The sequence below is a fragment of the Phallusia mammillata genome, chromosome 2 (assembly GCF_965637545.1).
Source record: "Phallusia mammillata chromosome 2, kaPhaMamm4.hap1.1, whole genome shotgun sequence".
Taxonomy (NCBI): domain Eukaryota; kingdom Metazoa; phylum Chordata; class Ascidiacea; order Phlebobranchia; family Ascidiidae; genus Phallusia; species Phallusia mammillata.
Genome location: NC_137253.1, coordinates 7,472,137 through 7,484,530, shown reverse-complemented (window position 1 = coordinate 7,484,530; position 12,394 = coordinate 7,472,137). Strand labels below are relative to the sequence as shown.

At 36.8% G+C, this 12,394-nt stretch overlaps 1 protein-coding gene across 1 annotated transcript in view; it reads left to right on the top strand.

Annotated features, from left to right (window-relative positions):
- LOC145215087 (BCAS3 microtubule associated cell migration factor-like) overlaps positions 1–12,394 on the top strand; it is a 55,394-nt gene that overhangs the window by 15,294 nt on the left and 27,706 nt on the right. The window contains exons 12-13 of the mRNA XM_080083739.1: positions 112–251; positions 2,461–2,712. Coding sequence (XP_079939865.1) covers positions 112–251; positions 2,461–2,712 — 392 coding nt within the window. The remainder of the gene's footprint in view (positions 1–111; positions 252–2,460; positions 2,713–12,394) is intronic.

Below are 12,394 nucleotides of genomic sequence, written 5' to 3'. Positions count from 1 at the left end.
GGACTGAATCAAGCCCGCTTTGTTCAAATTTACGCCCAAATCCAGTCTGACTTAAAACTCTTGTTTGATGAATGTATGAAGTTCAGAATGTAATCTTTATTTTTTTTGCAGAGTTGTAAACCGATCTAGTCGCTTTCACAAGAGTGCTGGTTTGGATGAAATTGAATTTTCCGAGTCTCAACCTGCTCCTGTGCACCGCCCTCTAGTGGAAAATCCACCACCTTTGCCACAAGGTGTCCTCGGTTGGCACAGTAAGTACAGATTGTGTGTTGTATTATGCACATATATTGTGTAATTTATTTAAATATATTTTATTAACAATGTAGTGTGGCTGAGCTTGTCGCGTTTTGTTATTAATTTAGTAGAATGAAATTTTGGTCCTAAGGAAAAAGTTTGTTTTTTGAATACTCAGATTTTTAAATCTGTTTAGAATTGCTTTTCTATGTAAACATACCCCTTCTAGATACTTATAAAATCGGCAGACTCGAAATGAAACTACACGTAAAAAAGTTGTTTCTATGGTGTAGTACTGTACACTTTAAAACATTTCTGTTTTTTTTTTGCACCCTTTGGGGTCGTAAATCCAGCCCCCTATTGGACCATCGGGGTATCAACGGCCCCCAGTCAAGAACCACGTAACTTTCATAATGTTGGTCTATAGCTGTAAGAAAATCCTGTTTTTTTAGAACTGTAAAAATTGTTTTCAGATTAGCTTCAAATTTAAATAAAGTATAAACGTTTTTATTTCAATGTATGACTTATAGAGATATGGTCTCACTTTTGTGTACGCGGTACTTGTTCGTGGCCACATGACTTTGTATATACTGATGTATATACCGCCTTAAATCATTCTCAGTTGTATTTATTGATTCGGTTCATAGCCCTGTTCAATTTTGACAAAACAGCTTAAAACCAACTGGACGTAAACACGAATGTTTACTAAGAAATCTGTCGGCTTTAAGCGCCGCGACATACAGCTTTCGGAGAATTTGCTATTAAACCAAATGCCAGACGAGTGGAACGCTTATACTACACTGTATCACATCAGTAGATTCCTTGCTGGCCAAAACCTGTACTGACGTTTTCTATCACGTGACATGACGTCAGATGTTGTTCGATGATGCGTCTCGGGGTAATATTGCGTTGATTGACTTTGAGCTTGTAAATTTGCGTGTAAATAACGGAGTTGTGATATTGTGATGATTAAAAACGTCGACAAGGTCAACAGTGAACGCGTTTTGTGTAAAAATCAGATGCAACCCCGTTTAAACCGATGTTAAAAACAAAAAGCAAACTCGTTTCAACTGGTGTTTCACTAATATGAATAGCCATTGTATTGTTTAATTCCGAAAGGGTGCGTCTACCGCAATTCTCATCAAAAAGCGCAATATGTTTTACTTTTGCGTGGTCATTTGCCTACTCTCGCCTTTGCCGTGAAGCGCATAAATTACGTACTGTTTTTTTTGTGAGGAAAACATAGCTTTCCTCTGCGCTAAGTGAGGGATGCGTAAAAGGCTTTGTCAAACTCTTAACGTAAAAAGCGGAACAGGTTGATACAACTAGACTGCGAGTGCCAAATTTCTTGTTGTAACTTGGTTCAAGCATCGTATGAGGTAATCTCGCTTTAAACTTTCAGTATGACTGTTTTGCAAAAGCGTTTTTAATTCCAGTCAGTGTTGCTGATACTATGTTTGAACTATTGACGATTATAACAAAGCGTTTATTGCAATTTGTAAATCCCCAAGTACTAATATTTGCTTGCTAATTGGTATATCTTTAAACATGACACAATTTTGTCAGAAATAATGTTAATGTCATGTGAACCAAAAATTTCCGATTTGTTGTGTATTGCGTCATACACCAATGACGTATAACCGAAGTTTCGAAAGCATGTGCTGCTCAAAAGCCATTACAAATGTTTCCATTTTTATCCTTAATTTTAACCAGTTAACGGCAATCTTGCGTCAAAGATTTTGTGTGGCAGTATGCAAAAGTTCTGGTCATGCTGTGGTGCAAATATGTATTTTCGTAATGAAAAAAGGCATTTTGACAAAGAAAGCACGAGAGGGTATTACGAAACCTAATCAATTTGGGTAAAAACACAACGAATTTCGGATATATTCTAACTTAAAAAAACTTTTTATGACCGATTTGAACCAGCGACTGTCCCTATTTGAACCATCAAAAGTGTTTTAATGGTTTACCTATTGCTCCTAATCCAATTACCTTAAAGATTCATTTCTTATATTCCTCACCTAAACACTGGTTTTAAGTTTAAGTGCAATGCCCCAGTGTTTTTGTTGCCATTTGCCCCAAATCACAGTAAAACAACTGGGGCTATAAAACAAAACAAAAGTAAAAGATTATTTCAACGTCCTAGAATACTTGGACCATTTATCAATTGCTACAGCATATATATCAACTTTAATGACTTCAAACATTTTCTTGTATCTTTTACAGCAGCTCAACACCGCTCCTCATCACCACGTTCTGCATCCTCGTCCAATCCTCGACTTCCACCTCTCCCACATCCGGTGGTGGTCCACGCTCTTGCCCACGTTCGCCCAGCCCCCGCCAATGTTCTCCCCACCCAATCGACCTTCATCATGTCATCTAGTGACGTCAACACTACGTCAGCGCCACGTCATGCCGAAGTCGTCATAGCGACGCGCTTTTTGCGACTGAACGGAGCAGAGATTGCGGCTAGATCTGGTAAGTTTTTGCTGTTTTGTTTTGTTTTAAGCTGTTAGTTTTAAAGCCTCTACTTAGGATATGGGATTGCTTTTTTTGTCGCAAATTTGTTGAAGAGATATTTTATTTTTGAGAGTTTTTTTTAAAGAAACAACTAGATCCGAAATAGTTTTTCGATAAAAGTGCCCTATTTTGGTTTAAGTTGGATATTTTTGAAGAGTACTTAGGACATAACATTTTGTTTGAAGGAATGTGTTATTTTCTTAAGACAATTAAAAAAAATCCAGAAGCAACATTATCCGAAAGTCATCAAAAATTTTATGAAAAAATAAAAAAATACCGGAAAAGAAAAAAAAGAAAAAAAGAAAATCACCGCAAAAGAAAACAAAAAACAAAAACCACCGGACTAAACAAAACTAAACTTTCAAACAAAATTCCAACCTTTTAAAAACAATATTTTCATATACTAGGTTATAAAAACAAATCAAAAACAAACAGTGTAAAATTGTGTTCGTGAAGTTTTTAAACACACGAAACTGCAAACCCACAGGATTTTTGCTAATTAACCCACTTACACTTCAAAGCTATTTCTTCATTGCTCTACAGCAGGGGTCGGCAACCTTTTAGGCGATGCTTGCCAATTTACTTTTACGTTTGCCAATTTACTTGTTATTTCCATGTGTTAATGACCTTGCGTGCCAACGTTTTTCTGAATAATAGTGATTCGTGCCAGCATGTATCAATAATAAAGCGAAAGCAGAGTGTTTTGTGTTTGTAAGGCTAATTTAAGACAACGGCATGATAAAAGCTGAAAACAAGTCATGTAACAGGTTAAATTGTAACTTCAATATAAACACGCAAATCGGTTGGCGTGCCATGAAAAGCCACCACCAAGGTTGGCACGCGTGCCAGGGGTTGCCGACCCCTGCTCTACAGTCTACATACAACAACATTTAATAATTTAAAGACAACATATAATAATATCAGATTAATGGTTTAACTGGATTTTTGCAACAACCGCCGCTGCTCTTTAATGTAGGTGAAACGTCGACGCCCGTTGAATTGAAAAATAGACAAAATCTAATTTATCGATCGCTGTTCGTTATTTTGATGCTAAAAACGGAAATATTCTTCCGTGTGTAGAATGGCTGCCCTTGTTTCCTTTTTATACAGAACATAGGGATATATACATAGCAGCACGTACCTTATATGAACAACCATTTTTCCTAGCAAAATCAGCATGTGTTTATTGAAATCTAAACCAATTTGGTTCTTGCATGACGAATTCAAGACAATTTTGTTTGCGTGAGTCATTTCGTTTGGCTTTAAAAGTTTTAAAAATAAAACATTTTTTTATTACTGTGACATTTATCTGATGGTAAAAACAGCGGGAAACAAATGACATTCCAGTCAAAAAAAGTGTAGAAACTGCTAATCCAACTTATAGCACGAGAGATGCGTTGCTAAATTGCGAAAACGTTGAAGACAGATTATTCCAATTTCCCAACTGCAACCAAGTCGTAAAACTTTACATATCATTACCACGTGACCTCATATCGTTAAACGTTATGACGTTATGTAACCCGAAAATTTTCTATCGGTTGTTTTGTGACGCCAGTCGCGTTCGGTATTTTTTCTGTGACGTATCGCAACTAATGACGCCATACGCTGACGTAGCGCCTTGCTGTATTGCCAGAGATTGTATGGACGAAGTGACAGATTTTCAGAGATTTGCCAGGGTATAGCTGTAATATTGAACTTGGCAGCAGACTTGACAATCGATCTGTTTTTGTGTTTTTGGTTAAAACACGGTTTGCTTGTGCGTGGGGATTTAATCGCCTTAATATTGGCTTTTTTATCTGATCGATGCTACTATGTGTGTGCTAAACCTATAGTTGTAGATATGCTTGCGCAGTTCGTAATTACAAAGCTGTTTAAGTATTTTGTTTTATTCTTTTGTTTAATGCGAATGCTTAATACCAGATACTCTCCTCCCTAAGGTATTTTATCATGTTTAGTGCGTAAATTTTGGTAAGCAACAACTATTTTTGACATGTGTAAGTTTGTGTGTGAAACAAATTCGGGGATCTATTTTATTTTTAAAAACTACCAAGGGACAAACAAAAAATATTGATAGCCTTTACTCTCTATTTTTGTGCGGACGCTGGTTTGAAAACCTTTAGTTTGCTGTCCTCTAATATTCTTGGTGAAAATTTTGCTCATAGATTTACTTCTTTTGAGTCCCGCGGATGGTATGGCTCATTGCAAGTTCACTATAATCTTCATTCGTCGGTTGTTTTGGTACTTAGTAATACACTTAATGTGCTCCGTGTAAACAACTACCAAGGAGACCAAGTGCATGTCGATGGCTGAATAAGTATGTTGGCGTGAAAAGAGAAAGGGTACAACAATGAAAAAAAAATCCGAAAAAAATCGACTAAAATCCGTTTGCAACTTGACTATTCGGACAAAAAACTCAAAATTGGAGTCAAAATTTGTTTGTTACGAAATTCTAAAAAAACAATAATGCCAATTTCACTCAAATACAAACACTCTTAGCGCCGCGTTTCTGGTCATCAATTTTCAAAATGAAACCGACGATCAGATTTCAAATCATATTGAAACGCTGGAATTTGTGTTTTGTTAAACTAAAACCGATAGCTTTAAGAGTAACGTGATCACATTAGTGGGGATTTTTATGGGTAAAGGGCATTTATGTGAGAGCAAGTATTGATTGTGTTGTGGTTGCGTTAAAAGCAACTCGCTTTTCTGGTAAATCCAGAACCAATGACATGAATACCATGAGAAGGTAGGGGCAGGTGTTTTTACCTTTTGTACTAATTTTAACTTTAACATAGGGTCTGCTTAGCCAGGGTTGTGGCCGCTTGAATTTTACCACTTTAGTCGGATGTTACTAGTAAAAAAATGTCCACCTATTTGGTCCAACAATTTGCACTTCAAACAACGTCTTTGTTAAGGATACAATAAGCTTACATGTGGTTATGTGTTGCGAATAAAGACACAATTACCTACCTTGTATCCTTCTGTTGGACTCTAGAAATTGGATTTTTGTGTCCTGATTTTCTTTGATCTGTCCTCGCCGGTGATTGGTTGTTTGTTGTCCCGTGCTTATAGCAACCTTTTGTCCCCGGTTTCTCCTGAGGTGTAGGTATTCCCCAAACGTTGATCTTTCATTAAGCGTTTGCATGCCCAAGAGGCAAAGACCTATATGGTTGAACTGTGTTTATATGACTTTTATGCTACTGTATACTTTATGCAAAATAGGGGAAATCAGAAACGATATCTTACTCAGCACTGTTTTGCATAATGCATTGTTTAAACTGAAAGTCTGTGTCATTTGTATGTGTGGCCTCGTACATTGGTTGTGGGTTTTACATTCATTGACCAGAGTGCTATTTTTACTCTGCTATACCGGGCCCTTTAGCGTACTATGGTATAGCCGTGTTGCAACAACGTTATTTTTTACAATAGAGTTTCTCTGCCTTAGTGCACACACTGTGATATAAATAGTTATTTGAAATTTGAAATTCCCGAATGTTGGCAAATAACCATTGTGCTTGGTTTTTCTACAGGTTATTCATGAATACAGCATGATGGCTTGTTCTTTTTTACAGGCGAACCAGATTAAGTCGTCATTTGTTTGGTTATACTTTACGCATACAAACGCGCTAATGGGTTGTAATTTTCATCGAAAAGGTTCTTTAAAATTTACATTTTACAACGTAATGACTAATGACAGCATTTTTGGGCATTAATAACATTTTTATCATTAATAACGGTTTTTAAACAGGATAGTCCGAAAGTTAGCGATGCTCAAAGCGTAAAATTTAAATTTTGATTTGTGTTGTAGTCCTGCTTGGTCTTGCCTTTAAGTATAGCTGCCCTATGATCAAACAGGATGTTGAGAAGTGTGGCAGCGTCTTTTTTGTGCATGTCAACAAAACTGGAATCAAACAGACGACTTCGAAATTGTTTTAATTGAAGATACCGATGATGCTGTAAAGGCGGAATAGATTTATCTTAAAATCTTAAAGAATGAATGACTAAATGTTTTTCATAGCCTTGAATAAAAAAGTGTTTTAATTAAAATGCAACGCCGTGGTGAAAACTGTAAAACTATAAAATGGGGGGAAACTGAAATTAATCGTAATCCTTACGAACGGAACAACTGTTTAAGTTACTTCCTAGAAAAATGCTGATAGTGAAAATACCCGGTATAAACATCAATTTATCAGCCGTTAGTTTCGCTTCAAATGGGCTATATCTATACCTCGCACTTCACCTAACGTGCCTTCTTTGTCCCGTCTGCCTGTAGAATATGCTCCTGTCGAGCTTACGGCATCTGGTTATCGAGCGTTCAAGCCATCAATGCCTACATCAGCAGTAAAGACGAGGTTGCTTAATACGCCTAAGGCTCTGCTAGGACATCGCTCTGAGCTGAGACAAGAGGTAGATTGGTAGGAACGGCATTCGTACACATAAGAATTGTATGAGCCCGCGCTTTTGATCGCAAATAGCTGCGATTGGGAGCAAACATTGTTTCAGGATCGGGGGTCGATGATCTACGGTAAACAGCTGATCATATTTGCCTGGCAGCAATAGACCAAGCGTTCAAATTTTGTAATTTGAGGGTGGTCTTTTGTTTGCACGTGTTTCTGCACTGGTATAAAGTCGTTTTTGGGCAACTATTACTGGTTTTGTAGGTCTTGTATATTTTGTGAATCTTTTGAACAACGATTCTTTCTGATTTTTAGTGACAACAAATTGGTTTAAAGTTTTGGGTTTAAAGTCAAGTTTTTTCGCCTCTGTGTTGCATTAAAAACAGTACTGTTGAGGTGACGACTGTACCAGTGCTTCGTACAAGATATGTTTATTTCTGCTTCTTTTACAAAAAGTTTTCGGCTTTTATTTTGAGGGACAGCTTCTATTCCACTAATAAGTTTCGTTTGTATTTACTTCAAACTCTGCTTACTTTGTGCACGATTTTGGGGCACAACGTATTCTATTTATTCCGAATCGATGTCAAATTAGTATTTAAACGACTCTAGAAAACTTATTTTGTCAATGATTTGTGCTATTGTAACTACCTGGGATTCATAAACTTTGTTCAATACCTCTTTCTGGAAACCTAGCAATGATAGACTATCATGAACTAAACATAGTTGTGAATGTGTGGTAAGGAAGTCGTGTATAAGTATGTTTAGTGGGTGTGGTCTTTGCACAGCATATACCAACCGTCTATATCTGGATTACCTATAATGTATACGGAACTGTGGTTTGTTCGCTCATTTTCATCACACATTTTAACTCCTATGTGTGTGTCATATGTTGAAAGCTACATTTTTGTCTTATTTTTTAGTTACTTGGCCACTAAACTGCTACTTTTGATTAGCAAATCCCAGATACTCAAACTCAAAGCTAAGTGTTAGACAGCAGTTAATCAGCTTTGAGAATGAATGTATCTGTTTGGTCCTTTGGTTGTTTTTGAGTTTATTAGTTAGATACGTTTGCAAATTTAAATTAAAATTTTGCCCCTATCGTAAGTAATAGTTAACCTTCAAATTTTTCATTAAAATACACCCACGGTAATAGATTATGGGTTGTAAGTTACAACTGCTTAAAAGTTTAATTCGAGTTGGTTGTGGGTTTTTACCACCACTAAAACATTTACGTGCGGTATAGAATGGTTAATTTGTATAGCATTTGCCTATCCCGAATATGACCTTACAATTTCAACTGTAGCTTTTTGTATGTGGTCTCGATATTATTAGTTAAATGTTTGCGGGTGGTTCAATCTTTGGGCGTGTGCTCAGCTCTGCGCATATTAGGTTACATACACAATGCTTAAGGTCACGTAGCGTGAAAATTACTGCTTCTGTTGCCTTGTGATGTATATGAGGCCGGAACATTCAAATATCCCGTACCCGCTACAATAAGGTCGTTTGTATTTTCGTCTCTCTAATAACGTACGCCCAGCGGCCGCATCTATCATCGATGTCGGTGTGTTACCACATCAACGTGTGGATTGGATATATCTGGATACGCCGTATCACGGAATTCGAACAGTGGACCTGGTAAAATTGAATTTGCGGTCACTTGGTATGGATGGTAGCCACAATATGAGAAAAGGCCTCCCACTGGCGTTGAGAGAGTTGTGATTATATAAGCATAAATCACATTTGCCAGAAGAGCTCTTTAAACTTGTGATTATATGACTCAACCGGACGTTTAGAGTTCTTCTAGTTGAGCCTGTTCGGGTGTAAATAGGTGACCATGTATCTGTGATTGGTCATTCATAGGTAGTGGAACTAAGTGTACGATGTTTGGCCGTTTCAGCCCCTAAAATATCTTATAAGTGGAACTCGTGTTCCGTGTGAACAAATATGGGCTGTAGAAAGAACGTTGTTATACAGAAATAATGTACAGTTGGTACATTTCAAATGTATGAAGTCTTTGTCAAATCCGAGTAGAAGCCAAAATGAATGAATCGTTTGCGAGAGTCTGCTATAGACCAAAATATATTCAGATTTATAATTGTTTGGGCATTTAGGCCATTTTTATTTATTTTCAGTAGTTCCGCAAGTGCTACTGCTGAGGAGAACCATGTCCTAAAAAGGTTCAGAAACATTATGTTAAAAATATTTCTTTGTTACAAAATCGAATGAACATATTGAATGACAACAAAGTACACATTTAATAAGTAAAGTTAAAGTTTCAAATAGCCCTACTCGATTTAAAATATTATGTGCTAGAACAGCGTGGTCCAACTGCAGGCCCGCGGGCCAATTGTGGCCCGCGAAAGTCCCAACATTTTAATGACAACTATAAGTTATGTTTTCAATAATTCAATGTTTTTAATATGTGATGATTAACACACACTAAATACTGTCAAATCTCCTATTGTGACGCATGACAAGGCATTGTTATGTAAAAAGGGTTCTGCTTCTATAAACCGTTCAGGGGCATTTTTGCGCTAGAGTGGAAACTGAATGCTTTTAACAGCTTCTACTTAGTAAATAACTATAAAATATAAACATTAACTTATCTATAGATAAAAAAGGTGTATAGTTACCCTAGTTTGACCCAGAAAAAAGTTTTTCCTGCAAAAATTTAAACCTTGGCCCGCGTAGTAGGTTAAACGATATTGAATGGCCCGCAACAAAATAAAGTTGGACCACACTGTGCTATACCCTGAATCATCTCTTAAAGATTAAGAAACACTGACATGGTAAAATCGTTTCTCAATGAAGTTAAATAAAGTCTGAAATGGCATAAAAGAAGTGTAAGAGCTCAGTGTATGTTCACGTTAGGGTTAAAGTCACAAACTTGCAATAGTGTGTGTAAAACAACACTTGTCTGTATATAGTCTTGTTTAGTTTCGATTTCTAACTACCCTTTTCCAGTGTCTGGTAAAAAAATCGAGTAATAAACTTAGCATATGTAGCAATTTAGGAAAAAACTTGCACCGCAGTCTAGCAAATTACGTGAAAAAACTCTTGTTGGAAGGAACACTTGATTGACCGTTTGCTTGTCGACTACAGCAAGCCTAATAATAGCATTGACATTTGGCCTGTCGCCTTTTAATACGTTGAATTGCAACCCCAAGCACCACGATTTCATCCTTTCCCATGCAAAACGGAACTGTGTGGGGCACGACATCTGATTTTCTTTCATTTAAAAGTCTTTCTTTGAACATGAAACCCCCTTGGTCTTGTTAAATTGTCGGAATTTTTTCGATGTTTTTAGAAACGAAGTTAAATAAGCTGATTTCAAAAACATCAGGGATAGTCTAAAGTGTATGTAGTGAGCTTCTTTTTATTTAACAAACATTTTCCCAGTAGTATTTCGAGTATTTATGTTGTTTTCAAGTCTACTTTTGATGTTTGGAAACCAAAGGAACAAACGGTATTAGTTTATTTTGTGTTGAAACTATTCAGGCATTGGAGTCAGTATGAGTTTTTAAATATATTTCACATAGTATTGTAAGCCTAGGGTTTCTGTGCACTTTGTAAGAATCAAAGCATTTTCGTTGACTTGTATTTCAGCGTAGGAGATCGATGCAATGAATATTGTATACGACCCCAAGCCCTTGTATTACACAACTGTGCCTACGGTTGCCACTTCTCTTTCCTATGGATCGAGTTTTGCATGCATTAGTGCGATCTTATATTGCTTTGCTGGATTGGCCTTTAAACGGCAAATCTGTTTGACAAAAAACGGTTGTTTAGTGCTGTATATCTTAGGACTCATAGGGATATCATTATGTGTTTGTGGAAGAAGTAAATTTATTGCTAGACATCTTGAAACATTGACTGTTTGTTTGTTGACAAAGCTGCCTTTTGTACATTCACATTATTTTGTGTAACTTTTCTTCAATCCGTCATGCTAAAATTAAGTTGCTAAACGATTTGAAACGATATTTTAACTTTAACCCTAACTTTAAAAATAATGTTGCTTTGTTTCATACACAAAGCACGTTAACACTTTATTTTGATGGGATATAATTACCATTTAGAATCTAAATCTAAATTTTAGATTCACACTTTTTATCAACCCCATGGTCCAAGCCGTTGATCACTGTTTGTATTTGTTTACATTATCTCGTGACGAAATTAGCACTTAAGACTGAAGTCACTACAATGGGCTAGAAACTATACACACCTAACACCAAAGCAACCCGAGAATTAAGAATGTGTTTTATTCATTCAATATCATTATCTGCCATCAAAGATTTAGACAAGCTCATATGAACCATTCAGAATACAGAGAAACACTGTTCGTTAGGCTGTTTTTAAAACAACAACAACAACAACAACAACAACAACAACATCATTTGTTTTCGCAATAAGTCCCCGTATATGAGAAAACAACCCCATATACCCCTTTCTACATAAAATTTCTGTATGAGGTGTAGCGCGGTTCGGCACACATCACTGTGTCGTCATAACCACTTCAGTGTGACGTACTGCAGCGCGGCGCGAAAGTGTCTCGATGTTACTTGTGTTTGCACTTTAGTGCCTGTGCGCTCAGAACATCGCTTCTCCATTCCCTAATGCGCGGTAATTACGCTCGCCCAAGCGTGTACGATCACAGTGGAAGTGGTGAATGTACCTTGTTTGGAAAACATGACGCCTGAACGCCTGCATGACTAAAGGCGGCAATTCAGGGTTTAGGCAAAGAGGGCGTTGTGTGCGCACGTCTTATGGATCTCGCCGTACTTTCTGGTTAATGTTTTGTTTTTTGTTTTGTTTGAAGTTATTTCAAGAGTTGAAGTGCAAACTTTTACCTGGCTTACATGTCGATGCTTTGGTCCAAATTTGGTTTGAGCAATTAAGACTTTTTAGTCTATTTGTTTCTTCGAGTACACTTCTCTGCTTTTCTTCGCCCAACATACAATGTATTTCAGTTTATTCTTGCCCTTACTTTACTTAGCGATCCACTTGATAGTTTAATTTAATGGGATACATAAATCTGGTTTACGAAACCTTGGGCCAAAACCGGCTATAATTTTTTTATATTATATCTTGCCACAAGGTTTTTTTTTATCAGCAATTTCTTATTCAAATAGAATATTTCCAATCGATTGTTGTATCATGTCTAAGAACAGCTACCACCTGGCACCCTTCTGTTCTAAGGGTTAATTTCAGTGCAAACTATATTTAAATTTGCACACGAGTAACAC